General features: G+C 33.2%; 1 protein-coding gene across 1 annotated transcript in view; it reads right to left on the reverse strand.

Moving 5' to 3' along the window:
* Window positions 1-16411, reverse strand: part of MTB (MDM2 binding protein) — a 79778-nt gene that overhangs the window by 15586 nt on the left and 47781 nt on the right. Inside the window, exons 14-16 of the mRNA XM_011718737.3 lie at window positions 10550-10711; window positions 5965-6082; window positions 1735-1890 (exon numbers count right to left, since the gene is read on the reverse strand). Coding sequence (XP_011717039.1) covers window positions 1735-1890; window positions 5965-6082; window positions 10550-10711 — 436 coding nt within the window. The remainder of the gene's footprint in view (window positions 1-1734; window positions 1891-5964; window positions 6083-10549; window positions 10712-16411) is intronic.

Below are 16411 nucleotides of genomic sequence, written 5' to 3' on the forward strand. Positions count from 1 at the left end.
ATTCATACCAATTAATGAATCCTAAAAAGCAGATATTATATTCAAATGCATCCATTTAAATTATTCCAAAAAAGTAACACTAGTAAATTACAATGACCCCAGTATTTTGATGATTATTAAAATAACTTTGTAAAATGGAAATCTTTAAGTATCTAGCATTTTACTTCTTTCCTTTACCATAGTGTCTTCTCATTTCTCATATCAATCGCCCTCAGCAACCTTACCTATTTTTGTTTAATTTCACTCACAAGTTTTTCTTTCTAAAATAAACATGTTGATAAATATGTCAATGTTTATTATTTCCTTGGTATATACATGAGTCATATTTGTATTTTAACACAGCATTTTGGATGGCTTCTTGTGCAGGTAAACATTTAATAAGAGCATATAGGTTCCTGATTTATTACTATGAAAACTCATCCTTCAACTTTAATGTTAACAGAAGATACATTTGACAGCAATGGAGTTATTTACTAACACTTAAGAATCACATCAAATTTTCCTGAATAAATCACCTACAATTAGTTTCCAGAAAGAACTAACTTTGTCTCCTCTACAATGCATCTAGAAAGATATTCTGCCAGAAAGAGTACAACTTACATAAATAACTCAGTTTAGGCAAACTGACTGACTCTGCCAGTTTGTGCTTAATGATTTCAAAGGACAATAATCCAATTAACTAAATAGATAAAAACATGTATATTTCTTTACTTTCTTGATTCCCACAACAAAAGGTTATCCATCTTTCAAAGTTATGAGAAAAAAAATTACTCCAAAATTACATAATTTTTATGTCATTAAAATCATTAAATCATTAAGACTCTCAAATTTTCAAAGTTGCTCTTTATCTCTCTCTCTAGTGAACATGCACATAAAGCAATAATGTTCCAGCAATATTTCTGAGATGTAATTGCCTTCGAATAACACCTTTCCAAAATTCACCTTTAAAGGCAATATTTATCATAGTATAATTCAAATTAAGCTTGTAAAAGTGATCAAAGGGATCTACAATTTTTAAGGGCTTTTGGAAGGTTTTCAAAATAATGAATTAACAATTAAAAAGACATTAGAGTAATGAGTAAATTATTCAATTCTCACAGGTATTTGATGTCACAATTTTATGGGCAATTTTGTCAATGTCAGCAACATGCAGCATTTATTAACTAGTAACTTAGTGAAAATTGTCTTGGAAGTCAAATTAGTTGTAAATTATTCACGTAGACACTGAATTCTTACTTGGTAATGTCATAGTTTCAAAAGCAATTTTACTATACTTTCCTGTTCTTCAGGTGAAAGGTCATGCTTTTTGCTACTATTAGGCATGCCTGACAATGCTCATGCTGAGTAGTGGCAATATCAACACTAGAGTAACACAGAAAAGAGAACTAAAATCAAAATTTTGTAAGTCAAAATTCCAATTTTTTATTAGAAAGTATTACCTTTGCATACCAAATAGAAGTTACTGACTTCTACAGGGAATATGGTGAGTTTGCTTTTCTTATTCCTGTTTCTCATAAGAGAAATAAAAGAGAATATAAATTCGATACCACAAAACAGTAGGATATTTTGCTAAGGTAAAAAGTGAAGATTAAGGCCAACAGACAAATATTGGGATCAAACTTATAAATTTTCCCTGAGTAGCATAGGGCATCAATGAACTATGGAAATGAGACACAATTTTATTTAAAAGTAATTTTTAAAAAGTTAATTGTAAATTATAAGTTTATAACCTACCCCTTTTGAATGCGTAAAGGTTGAAGATCTCCAACGGGTAATCCATCTGAGGTAAAGTACTTCAGCAGTTCTTTAGCATCCAATAATGTGATTGAGTCCCGAGGACCCTCTTTGTGGCCCAGCAACTGTTCAGATGAATGAGGTAATGAACCACTTCTGGGAAAATAATGTTATGCAGATTTATTAAAAGTGGATTCAATCCAGAGAGAAGCCAGAGTCAGAAAAAAAAAAAGTAAATTCAAATTCACCACAGTCAGGAACCAGAAACATACAACAGGAACACTGGAGAATTAAACATTTAGGAAAGATAATAAAGTAAAATATTTGCAGATCACTGAGTTTCTAACTATATTTTAAAAACTCTTTAGGTCACAATAAAACTTGCAATTATCATGTCAACAAGTAGTATTTTCACTACTTAAACAGAATTACACTATCTATTAATGATGACCTATTATTCAGTGGTGTGAAGTTACCAATTCTATAACACTTAAATCTAAATTCTCTTGTATGTTCTGAAATCCCACAATAACATAAATTTTTGAGGGAAGCAACTGAATGTTCCAATTTTCCACGAACTGGAAAGATTACTTGAAGCACAACCAGGAAATGAGACAATAATCAGAAATCTCCCCAAAGTCTCTTGTAGCCATGATTATGACATTATGAACAAGCACTGAATCATTATTATATACCTGAAATACATGCAGGACTTTATATTTTTTCAAACTACCTTACATATAATATATTCTTAATCCTCACAAGTTTCCTTGAAAAAGATGGAATAGGTCTTATCTCAAAATGAAATAATAACTAAAAATAAGTACTTTATAAAGTGAAAATCACCACGCCAAGCTTAAAAAGGAATCATTATTTCTATTTGTCAAGTAAAGATGCTAACATACAAAAGGTTATATTATAGACTCAGGGTGATACAGCTATTTAAAATGACAGAACTAGACTAACTCCAAATTAGTTACTATTTCTACTCTATCACTCCATAAATGAAAAAACAAAAACTCACAGAAAGTTTTAAATACTGGAAAGTGAAAAACTGTAGTTTCAGTTAGATGTTTCCAGTTAGAGGTTTCACTATGCACTGAATCACAGATCACCATAGCTCTGTTACCATAGCATAAAGGAAATATTTCAATGTCTATACAGAAAATTAATTTCCTAACTTTATATTAATTCAACTATTTCCTGATAATTTTATTACTCAAATTAAGCATAATTGCTGATAATGACATGATTAAAATACTGACACTACAGTTTTAAACATATTTCTATACATTAAGGGTCAATAAAATACTGATAGTGCCTCTTTCCTCTTCCCATTCCTTTGTTTTTAAAGTGAAAATATTAATCTAATAAAAACAGTCAACAAAACACTCAAATTTTCTCTGGACATCATACTCCAGCAGGGTAGGAGCTATAGAATGATTCTAATTTGTAAAGATACAGAACCATGTGCCTGTCTCAGTGTCAGCAGTGATGGCCCAGAATAATTTAGTGCTGGGTGAAGCACCAATGCTTCCTGCCTGCTGATACCCTAAAGTATGCCCTAAAGTGAAGCCTGACAAACATGCTCTACCCCGGCTCTCCCTTCTCCCAACATTAACATAAGTGAGAGACGTGGGGAACAGGACTAAACCTATGGAAAGAAAACACATGCCAACTACCTATAGAAAGCAACATGGTCCTAAATTCCTAGTTATGAACAGACAATCTAGGACCATCAGACACTGGATAAAAATTACACATAAGAGAAAAACACCAGAAGAACAAATAAAACAGTTGCAAATGAAAATGAGATAATTCGAGAAACAGATAAAACAAGTTTAAAGTAAATTCTAATTAATATCCTTATAGTATCATCTCGAGTCTTATTAATAAAGGAATAGGTTGCTAGAAAAAATACAGCAGAATAACAAGAGAAAATTATTAGAAATTTAAAATATGACTACCAAAAATTTTAACAGAAAAGATGAAAACAAAGGTAAAGGAAATTCCCAGAACATATAGCAGAAAAGTTAAAGAGATAGAGTATTAAGAAAAAAATGAAATTAAGAAACATCAATCCGGAATGTTTAATATTAATTAAAACAGGTATTTCAGAGAGAAAAGAAAAAAATAAAATGAAGGGAAGAATGGTATTGAAGAAATAAGATATTTATCAGAGCCACAAAAAGACAAAAGACTTGAATCTAAAACATCTCATACCATGGCCTCTTGTAATTTTAGAACATTAACGAAAATAGAAAATTGTAAAAGTTTTAGAGACAAAATAAAATACCTATTGAGGAACAAAAATCGATCTGGCATCAGACTTCTCTTTAATATATGAAATCCAAGAAAATACAGAACTAATCTAAAACATAATCAAAAGAAATACCAGGATAACAAATACGCAGGTAGAGTCAGTCAAGTTAGAGTAGGAACTCGGAGAGAAGAAAAACAAAATTAAGAATTTTATATTGCAAACAGCATAAGGTTTAGAGACAGAAGATAAAAAGGGAAGAAAAATAGGGGTGTTAATTACTCATCTTTCCCAGTGGGGAGTTATAAGATGTCATCTAAAATTGGTAGGCAAGAAATTGAGGTTCTGTTGTGGGGAACCTGTACTTTTCTCACTCTTCTTTCTTGTCTTCTTCTGCCTAACCTATAAACACCAGGGATTCTTAAGGAGTGGTCTTAGCCTCCATTTCTTTTCGCCTCATGGTCTCATCATGTGACTTACCAACCATCATGTATTTGGAAAACTCTACTGATGATAACTCAAATTGAGTGAGTTCCAGATATCCCCACAGTCCACTTGTTATTTTCACTTGGATAATTCATAGATCAAATGTATCATCCCTAAAGAAGAATTCTTGATTTTTTCTCCCCAAAGCTGTCCTCAACCTAAGTTTCCACCCATTTACCCCAGAAGAACACCACTCACTCAATTGAAGCCAGAAATCTAAGTCATCTTCAATGTTTCCTTTCCCTCTATTCCACATCTAATGCATCACAAGAAGCTTTTCACCAGCTTACCACCAACATATCTCCCAAATTTGTTCCCACTACTACTGCTCTCGTTTGAAATCAGTCATCTCTCACGTAGCCTACAGAAAGAGCCATCTGTCTCTCTGCTCTAATCTCTCCCTCCTGAAATTTATTTGCCACAAGAAAGCGAAATTTTTGCAAAATCATATCCCATCACTCTTTCATATGAAATCCTTCCACCAATGCACTTACAATGAAATCCGAACTGTGTATGAGGACCTATTTGGTCCTGTGTGACTGAATGTACTTCACCCATTTATCCATTAAGTCTCAGTTCAAATGTAACCTCTAAGAGGTCTCCCTGACCATCCACCTCATCTAAGTGAGTACTACCACTTCCCTCCCCACAACAAATAAAATTATTCCCCGCCAGTCTTTTTATTTCACTCATTACACACAGAATAATTTACAATTATTATATTTACTTGTCTAGTTACTTGTTTTGATTGCTGCTGTCATTAAAAGGTAAGCTCTAGATGAGAGGGGCAGAGAGACAGCTTGTTCTTCCTCATATTCCCAGCGCCTGACACATGGTTGGTACTCAATAAATGTCTGTTTCATGTGTATGAAACAAAGTTATAGCAAGTAATAAAATACTATCCATGGAGAAGCTAAAAATAAAAATGTGATTTGTAATATTTGGGAGAAAAGTCATGTAAGAGAGCTTAGCGTCTCCTCTTTTATTCCATCATTTAACAATTATGTACTAAGGGCCTACTATGTACTGAACCAAAATAACAAAAACAAAACAAAACAAAACAAAAAATCTTGCCTCCCATAGTTCATTAATAGGCACCGTATAAACATATATGAACGTAAAATAGGAACAAAGGGGTTCAAATGAGGCGAGTACTTCTACTTCGTTTTACATGTTCTTGTAGTAAGATTTTTTTATATCTTCATACACTGTGTATGTTTATTGGAGACAGTCTGAAAGGCTATACACCAAAATGTTCACTGTGATGACACAGACCTAGAAAGTACAAGTGCAGGGCAGAGCAAGATGAGTACTTCCTTTTTAATTGATATACTACTCTAGTGATTATCTATTCACAGTATGTATTTCTTTTATAATAAAACTATAAACTGCTCATATCTCATAAACATAATTTAACTATTTTAAAAAAGAGTTCATTCAAATTACTGAGCTATCATGTGCTTTACTACAGATTCAAATATTACCTCATTTTTTGTTTTGTTTTTTCAAAAGTTTCCAAATTTTGAAGAACATGCCTTTCTGGCCATTCCAGAGGATTGGTTTCCATTAGACTTGAGGAATTAGGTTCCACTGGACTAAAATCTAAAGTGAAAGAAATACGCATAAGTCTGAAAAGTATTAACATACTGAATTTTGCTAATAAAAATGTGTATTTATAGACACATACATACGTTTGTGTAAGTGTATCTAAAAAGGTATACTTATCTTAGGCATTTATTAAAGACCTCTCTGATGGCCTAAACTGTGCAAAAGGCCATAGAAATGTTTGTTGCAAATAAAAATAAAATATCACCTCATAATAAAAGTTATAAGCTAAAATTCACAAAATTTTCTTAGCACTATTTAGGATTCCTATGGAATAAAAGCATAACTTTGTTATTTTGGGTGAAAATAGTTCTAAATGGAAAGAAGGTAACTCTATAGAGAATATATTGGATATTCTGTGTGATTTTCATACTAGAAATAGGAATTAGCACAAGTAGACCAAAACATTCATTGTTTAAAAAGAGATTACCTTATTCTCAAAACTACAATAATAATAGATAAGTTATGATGTTCTGATGTTCTCTCTGAGAAACCAAGATGCTTAAACATTCACACCTTCAAATTACTAACATTCAATGTTATTTTCTACTAATCAAATATTATATGTAAGAGTGTGCTTATCTTTCTAGATAATATGCTGCAGTGAACTACTATTGAGATTGCTGATAATATTGGGATTTTCAATGAAAACCTAAAGGGACAGTTTCCGGTCTTATTAGAAATTATTATTAATAGTAGTAATATATTCAAACTGTTTTAACACTGGCAAAATTACTAACTGTGCTACTTTTTGGATTGCAAAACTATTTGGTTTTAGAATTGTTTTGAACACTGTTCTAATAAACTCACTGAGAATTACTGAACATCAGCTATTTGACTAACTATCAACATTAACAAAAATACTCATTTGAGAAAATAATGATTTGGTAAACGAATTTTTTTTTTTTCCCCCAGAGACGGAGTCTTACTCTGTCGCCCAGGCTGGAGTGCAGTGGCATGATCTCAGCTCACTGCAACCTCTGCCTCCCGGGTTCAAGTAATTCTCCTGCCTCAGGCTCCTGAGTAGCTGGGATTACAGGTACATGCCACTATGCCCAGCTCAGTTTTGTATTTTCAGTAGAGAAAAAGTTTCACCATGTTGGCCAGGTTGGTCTCGAACATCTGGCTTCAAGTGATTCATCCACCTTGGCCTCCCAAAGTGCTGGGATTATAGGTGTGAGCCACCATGCCTGGCCTGGTAAAGCAATTTTTAAACAAGAAACACAAATGAAAATGAATGCAAACTGCTATCTTACTTTCTTTTACTTATTAAACTATTTAACCTTGAATAGTTTAAAATATTTTCAAAACCTGTATTGAATTGCCCTATCTAAACACCATCCAAATACAATACTTCGCATTTTTTAGTAAAGGTGGTGAAATACTATTTTAAAGAGTAATGAACTTCATAATAAAATAACATGCTACTGAATGTCAATGTGGCTTTCTACTAAAAGTATAAAGAAAAATATCACTTGCATTTCTACACAGCTTCATGCTATGAGTTCATAAAAGAATATAAGCAATCTTAAATAACAGTAAACATTAAATTGTTCCTAAATATTTCAATATAATATACAGCCTAAAAAATAAATTACATAGGCTAAATATTAAGAAATAGGTGGGAAAACATTCATATGTGTCATGTCTTTTGTGGAATCATTTGATACAATTCTTACAATAAAATAAAACACAATATTTCATTTATGTGGCAGTCAAGACACTGGGCTATGCTGACAGCCAAAAAACACAAAGGCTCTCTGAGAAACCAAGAACACTGCTTTAAAAAAAAATCATTTTACAGGAGAAACACAGAAATAGACAATAGAACCAACACAATAGGGAAACAGGGAAAACTGACCTATAAAATCAAAAATTACAGCAAACAAAAAGAGAGGACATTATGTGATTAATGAATTCAGGCCATTATAACCTTACACACTTAAATATGAATAAATCACAAAGAAAATATTATATTACAAATTAATAAAGCAAGAATTATAAATAAATTCCAGAAGATTCCTTTTAAGTGTTTGAAGTAATAAAATAATGATCGGATAGAATTACCTGGAAAACTTACTTATGCAGTGTGTTGATGTGCCCAATGGTCCCATGCAAAGGAGATCGTTATTGTAGTTATTGTATTATGAGTTCAGATATCACATTTGACTTTGTCAAAGTCTTTAGCAACTTTGTGACAATGTGTAAATAAATGGTTATATTAGGCATTTTCTACATAACTGACTTGTCACTTGTTATACATGCTAGAGTTTTTACCAAAAAATGAGCAGATTAAATAACTATTAATTACTAACAACTAATATGGATGCTTGCAAATGAGTCAGAATATGATATCTAATTGGCCTTAGTATTTCTTTCATTATGTAATTTACAGGTAGACGTATTTATTCAAATCAAAGTGACAAAAGATGTTAAAAATCGCAAATTCATTCTTAGGAGTCATGTTCAAATGCATAACCTGTCAAATTTCAGTTCAGGTTCTAAAAATCTTCCAAGTTTCTTTCATTTGTTCAATAAATACAATCTTAAAATGTGATCCAATAATTAAAAAAAAAATTACAGGAAGAGAGTATAACAGAAAACTACGGAAACTGGGGAAAGTCTGGGAAAGTCTCTTTGAGAAAGTGACATTTAAATCAAGATCTGAAGAATGATCATCAGTTAATCAGGTAAAGGCTGGAAGAAAAGAATTCCAGGCAGAGGACACTGCATATATAAAGTTCCTGAGGCAGAAAGAAATGTAATGTGTCCAAGGAAAGAAAGGACTTCCTGTGATAAAAAGGAAACAGAAATGTACTGGTACTAGAATAAGTATGAAGCCAGATATCATTTAAAGTTTTTAAAACCATATGAAGGTTGACACATTCTATGTGCAATTAGAAGCAATCAAGAAGGTCTGGGCAAAGGAGTGACATAATCTGACTGTAGATTGTGTTGATTCTTTGCTCAAACCTTTTTGATTTTAAGATAAGCTCTCCTGCAGCTCAGTGTCAAGCATCCTTCGTACAGGTAACTTTAAGATACATATCCTTAAACTTATATAAAAGTCTTAGCAATTATTTGAGCCCTTCCTATCTTTCAACCCTTATCTCCCATACAAATCCTCTGGTAAGCCAATCTCTCTCTTGATCTCGGTTTGCCTTTTCTTACCTCCATGACCCTGAATATGGTGCTTCTACCTGGCACATCTTATCTTCTCTCTATCTAGATCTTATGCATCATTCAAGACCTACATCAAGTTCTTTGGCTCCTAACCAGCCTTCATGACTATTCTACCCTACTTGCAGTTCTCTCCTCAAAATTCATATTTATTTAACCAGCACTTACTTTATACTAGGCAACTGCCTAAGCAATTTAAGAATAATTAATCTTCATAACAACCTATGTCATCCCTAATTTAAAGATAAAGAAGCGGAGGCAAAAATATCAGAAAACATGCCCAAGGTAACATAGCAAGTAAGCTGCTAGTCTTGCTCCAGAGTCCATGCTATACATGGAGCTATGGTCTCTCACTTATTGAACACATCCCCCATTTACAAGTAATCTAATAATGTCTCCAGCACCTTTCAGATTACTCTGTACGTTATTTAACTTGGGTACTGATATGCAATGGTGATGATAATGATAAAAAAAAGTAACATCTTTTTTGGTGCTTGTGTTAAGTGTTTTACAGGTATCAACTCATTCAATCCTCACAATAACCCTACTAATCCTCACAATAATCCTAATAAGTGGGTTATATTATTATTCCCATTTTAAACATGACGAAACAGGCATAGAGATGAATAACTTGCCTAAAGACATTTGGTTAGCAAGTAACAAAAGTGAGATTTGAACCCTGACAGTTTAGCTCCACAGCCTGTGTCCTTAAACAAGGTTATTCAAATTTATCACAACACTGGAACTCAGGAAAGCAGAAAGAAATACAACTAAATAATGAAATGATTTCCAGCCGTCTAAGTGAAGTCTGACTGTTCCTCCCCTACTGAATGTTAAATATGCGTCATCATATCATATGGACTTTTACCTCTATTAAATTTACTATGATTACTATGATTTACTAGATTTTGCTTTCCATACTTTATGGAAAAGTAGCTTAATAGAAATTCACACATTTCAGTAGCTTAGTAAGACTAAAGAGAGGCATCATCTTAAAGTGCTTCTTCCTTTGCCCAAAAGCAATTACACTGAACACAGTTAATGAAAAAAGTTACTAGAAAATTTATAATGTTTAAATAATGAGTAATACAGTTCATCACATATACATACATACTTGCATCTATATAAGTATCTATTATTATTTAAATCAGTGAAATATATTTGGATTTGACCAATATATTTTATGTTTTAATAATAAATGTCATAGTTGCCACACACACACACACACACACACACACACACACACACACACAGAACTAAAATTTAAAGTAATAAAAAACTTACCATTTAATATATTGAAGGTTTTAATTTTGTCCATCTTTCTTGGAATCATTTTAGGAATCACAGCATCAAAATAATCTAGAAAGTGTTTCCTTGTGAGTACTAACAGGCTTTTGAGTTCAGCAACAGAAACTGTTTCAGGCTGTTTTGCCAACTTTCTCCTTTCTATAAGACAAATAAATACAATTGACTTATTTTTTATCTGCTTTGGAGCTCATCTACTACTCTTTTGGGGAAAATATTTTCAGAAGTAAAACAAGGGAATTTCTCTAGTAAATCAACATTCCTGTTTTCAGGATTGTAGGCCTTCTTTCACTTTAATCCTATTTGTAGATAATGGGAGAATTTCCAGTTATGTGAGATAAACAGAAGTAATTCATTGATACTATAAGTTGATAACAGATAAAGGCAGGTTTACAAAAGCCTTCAGAAATATATTGCAGAGCATTAAAATGGTCTTATGTTCACATTTATGCAGAAATAAACTCATTAAACTTTCAGTTAAATATGGTAGCTTGGCCACTTCCATTTCTTCTTCTCAAAACCTAAAATCACAGCAAAGAAATAAAAAGGGAGAACAAAAGAAGGAATGACAAATAATGACATTTTTCAACAAATTTTGGAAGACATAAATGACAGCCGAGTGGTAAGTGAGTCTGCAAAGTAGAGGAAGAGCCGCCTTGGATGCCTGTAGAGAGGCACTACCAAGGAGTACAAAGTAGCTGGTAGTGAGATGCTGGACTGAAACAGGACTGGATGTAGCACAAGAAGTTAGAACTCGAGGTCCTTCCCCTACCCAACCCCCTATTCCTCAGAGTTAGGCACCACTGCTTGCATTTTTTTTTTTTTTTTTTTTTTTTGTATGGAACATCAGGTATATGAAAAGCTAGTATTGAGGCTGGGGTTAAAACTAAGGGATTAAGAAAAAGTCTATTCATTGAAAGGTTGGACTCCAAGCCCTGATACCAGAAAGTTAACATCCACAAATGCCCCACTGGAAATATCAGAGGATTCTCCTTTGGTTAAACTGAATGCTGTCAGAGAAAAGAACTCTAGATAGCAACACTGGGGTGAAGTTAGGAGTAGAAGCTCATGAACTAAATGTTGAATTGTCACTTCACCAAACTATAGTGAAGCTTGACAGATATTACATTAGAAGTAAGCATACAAAACTTCCATTTCAAAATAGGATGGAAAGAAAAGAATATCCAGACATTTAAGGAAAGGTGTTGATGGGGAGAGGCAGCTCTTTGTTTCCCTGTGCAAAGATTTGATTCGGTTAACACTTTCAGCTCCCCTCTTCCTTCCCATCACTCACTGAGCTAGTCATGAACAAAGCATGCTCTGATAGATTCTTCTGACTTTCATCTGAGTGAGCAAGTCTTCAGGATTTATTTTCTCTGCAGACTTCTGCTGCACAGTTGGTCTGCAGTTGCCTAGCTCTGACAGTCATTCAGTAGCAAAGTTCAATGCTGGGTGTATGTATGAGGAGGCCAACTTGGCCATAGATTTAAAAAGCCATATCCTTTAATACAGCTTTCATCTATAATTTCTCTCCATCTGTATATTTCTTACATTTATTTTTCAGTTGGTTCAAATGTTGGGAGGAGAAGTGGGTATTATTCATTGGAATCCCAAACTAAAAAACATCCAAAAGAGAGACTAAGGCAAACAAACAGAAAAAAGGGAGTCCAGCAGAAACAAAAGCATTGTAGAAAACTAAACAAAGTTTGCTATAATTTTCTCATAGACATATGAGAAGATACTGCACCCATGAAATAAGTACAGGATGCTTTGATAAAGAAAAAAAAATCAATGAACAAGAAATGACTCTAAAATTAAGCACACGAGAGATCAAATTTCAAAAATTCCATAGAAGAGCTGCAAAATAAAATGGAAGATATTCCCCCAAAACTAGAACAAAAACATAGTAATATGAAACTAGGAATGGAAATCAGGCATTCTGTCCAGAAAAGTCAATATCTAGTAAAAGCTCTAGAGCTCCAGAGAGAGAGAGAGAGGGAGAGAGAGAGAGAGAGAGAGAAAGAATGGGAGGAACAAAATTATTAAAAGGATAAAAAAAAAATTCAGATTTCAAGATATGACTCTCCCATTTAAATTGCCAATTAACTACAAAGCTCAATAAATGGGACTGGTGGGGAAGAGGGGAAAGATAAACACAATATGACTCAAAGTAAACCTTCTAGAGACAATGCTTCTGGAGACAAAGTTACCAGAAAGTGGGTAAAAACCAAACAAACCAAGATTAGATTACTACAAAGGATAGGAATTATATTTGACTTCTCAACAGAAACACAGTAAAGCAGAAGACAATGAAGCAGTATCATTGAAATTCTGAGGGAAAATGATTTTTAACCTATAATTTTATTAGTGAAGTAAATAAATTTTCAGACACGCAAGAACTCAAAAAATTTATGCTCCATGAACTTTTGCTCAAAAAATGACTGGAAGAAGTGCACCAACCGAACAAAGGCATAATCCAATAAAAAGGAGAATAAGGTGTCTAGGAAAAAGAACATTCCAAAAGAAGAAAAGAGGAAAGGGAAATCTTCAAGATATTAGCAAGTCTAACAAGCAATCAGTCCACAGTCAAGCAAAATACGAAATGCTCTAGGAAAGAAAACAATAGAGAAATAAAAAGGAACTGATGTATTTGAACACACAATGAATGTTCATGATAGGAGTGCAGCAGAAATGTTGGAGCCTCTGGAAAAACATAATAATGTTTTGTCTATACAGAAGAGTAGGCAAATTAAAAATAAGGTGATTATCAACCATAAGAAAAACAAAGAATTATATAAAAGAGATTTGATGATCATCATTTATTACATGGCTCTGCAGTAAACTTATTTATAAAATTATAATAATGTTAAAGCCAACCACTGATTTAACCAAAATTCATGACTTCACTGTAAGAAGCAGAAAGAGAATGTGAAGATTATGTGGGAAAGTGAAGTTTTTATCTTCCACAGTTAGATGTTAAGATAATGCCTGAAACTGATAAATCTAAGAAATAGCAGCATACATACATTATTTGTACAGGGGTCCACCTGGAAGAGCTGAGGATAGCTGTCTATAAACACAGGGACTGAAAGATGGGGAGGCATGGGTGGCACATTGCTGTTTGCCTCTTGAAGCTTTTTCAGTATCATTTGATTTTTCAAACTATATCCATGTATTACTTTGATAAAAATAGTCTATTTTAAAACACTTCTAGTCTAGTAACATTTTCTTCCACAATAAAATAGTAACCTAAAAGTTCATAGAAAATTCAACGCAATACGCATTTATTAATTTTAAGAGCTTACTGCCTAAAAACCACTGTACTGTGTCCTTAGACACAGAGGATTAAAGCATTATTACATTACACTACCTGAGGTCAGCACATAAATAACGCAAGGGAGTAGAATAAGGAGGAGACAACCAGTGTCAAGGTTCTACTTTAGAACATCAGCTTCATGATACAAGCCTCTGTAAAATCCTGCATCAGCAAGGTGGACGTTGGTAGGGTCTTTCCAGATCTGACCCAAGGTAACTAACATGGCTTCCACAATCAAGAACATTAGGAAGAGTAAAATGACAGCTATAATATATTCTGTCTCTATTATATCCTCTTAGTGAGAAAATCATAACCTCATTGTCTTTTTCTGCACAATCTGATGGGAGCCATTCCAAAACAAAAAGTTACCGATGGTTTGGTTTTATCTGGAAGATGTACAGAGTAATCTGCTTCAGAAATTAGCCCCTATGTTGTTATTAATGTTACAAATATACTCAAATCTGGTTGGGCGTGTTGGCTCACTCCTGTAATCCTGGCACTTTGGGAGGCCAAAGCAGATGGATCACCTGAGGTCAAGAGTTTGAGATCAGCCTGGCCAACATGGAGAAACCTCATCTCTACTAAAAATAAAAAATTAGCCAGGCATGGTGGTACACGCCTGTAATGCTAGCTACTTGAGAGGCTGAAGCACAAGAATCACTTGAACTCGGGAGGCAGAAGTTGCAGTGAGCTAAGATCATGCCACTGCACTCCAGCCTGGGTGACAGAGCAAAATTCTGTCTCAAAAAAAAAAAATTTTATATATATATATGTGTGTGTGTGTGTATATATATATGTGTGTATATATATGTGTATATATGTATATATATGTGTATATATATGTGTATATATGTGTATATATATGTGTATATACACACACACACACACACTCAAATCTGAACCTGAACCTGACCTATATTTATTAAACCTGTCAATTATATCACAATTTGAAAAACAGAGTAAGAATCCATATTGACCTTAATGATTAAGAAATGGACAGAGAAAATAGATAAAGTTTACAAGTTATGAGTAGGATAATTTACCTAGGCAAAACATCATCTCTACACAAGTTAGTTTGCATATAAGTGGCAGATAAATATCTGAGAGAAAAACATTGGACTAAAGTCTAAAAATGAGTCAGCATAAGAACGCTATTTTCCTAAAAAAGCTAGTAATAACTAAGGATTTATTAAAGAAAAATGTAGAAGCAGAACATCCAAAGGGATCAGCAGGTCGAGCATAAGCTTTGCACTGGGTTTTATACATTTAACAAAGATGTAGGGAGCTCAGAGTAGAGACTGCAATACTGGAGCAAAATGATAATACTGCTGTTTTCATACTTATCTTGTATCATACTGAACAGTCTTTTATTTAAAAATTGTTCAGCATTCTCAAGCCTTTTCTTGAAAAATCAGTGAAACAAGATTTTTAATATTTCCAAATACAGAAAGTTCTAAATTACCAACAAATTTGGTAAAATATAAATCACAAGCTTATAAATTTTAAATATCATCATTTTAATTAGATAGTATTACATGTAATTTTCAAAATAAAATTAATGAAAATAAACTAATTTTAAAAATTAAGCCCTAACAAATTTTATTTCATTTTTGTGTTATTTTAAAAAACAAAGTGCCTCCATAGTGTTATTAGTGAGTACATTTTTGTGCAAATTTTTCTAGCTATTCTTTCTAATTTAGTATTAGAAAAATACTGGAAAGAGTAATAGGTCTACTCAGTGTTTTGCTGATAATTTGAGGAAATCTTTTTGAACAAGTTTTGTTTCTCTGTAAACACTATAATCTCTGTATGGATACTGAACCACTAATTTTTTTCCAAAGAGAGCTGAGCTGTTCCCATTATATTCTTTAGTTTTCATCATGTACAAATAAGTTAACTGCATTGCTTTAAGTACTTTTCTGTTCACACTTCACTTATTTGAAAATCACTGAAGTAGACGCTTAAGACATGCTTACATTGGAAACTTTCTTTTGCTGTCATTTGCCTCTGCCTTTTGAGACACAGGCATTCTAAACAGATGCATCTTTGTCTCCAAGTTTTTAATCCAGTATTAACTCTCTGGGTAGAGAAGAGATTTGTTCAGGAAGTATTTTCATCATAAATAGATTAACTGGATCATTAATCTGAATCAAGATTTAACATTTCAGATTGCAAAATGGCCATTTCATGGATATATCCAGAGCAAGTGTCTCTAGCAGCAACTAGCTCTAAGGTCTTTTTTTTTTTTTTTTTTTTTTTTGCATTTCTGTACCCTCTCCTGCCCTCTCACCAACTCTGCTGAACTTTTCACTCACACCTCTAGGCAGCAACCTAGTTATAGCTGTCATATTTCCCTTCCCACACAACCAGGAGGGATGGCCCTCTTGGGGTTAAGTCTTCTCCTTTCACAAAGAAGAGATGCACCAGCTTCAGAGAGGTCCCTGCTCCTCTGATAGTTTTTCTTTTTGGAAAGGTGAGGAACAGAGGTGAAGATGAAACAGTGGAGATGTTGAAGGAACTGAGTT

This window comes from Macaca nemestrina, chromosome 8 (assembly GCF_043159975.1).
Source record: "Macaca nemestrina isolate mMacNem1 chromosome 8, mMacNem.hap1, whole genome shotgun sequence".
NCBI lineage: Eukaryota > Metazoa > Chordata > Mammalia > Primates > Cercopithecidae > Macaca > Macaca nemestrina.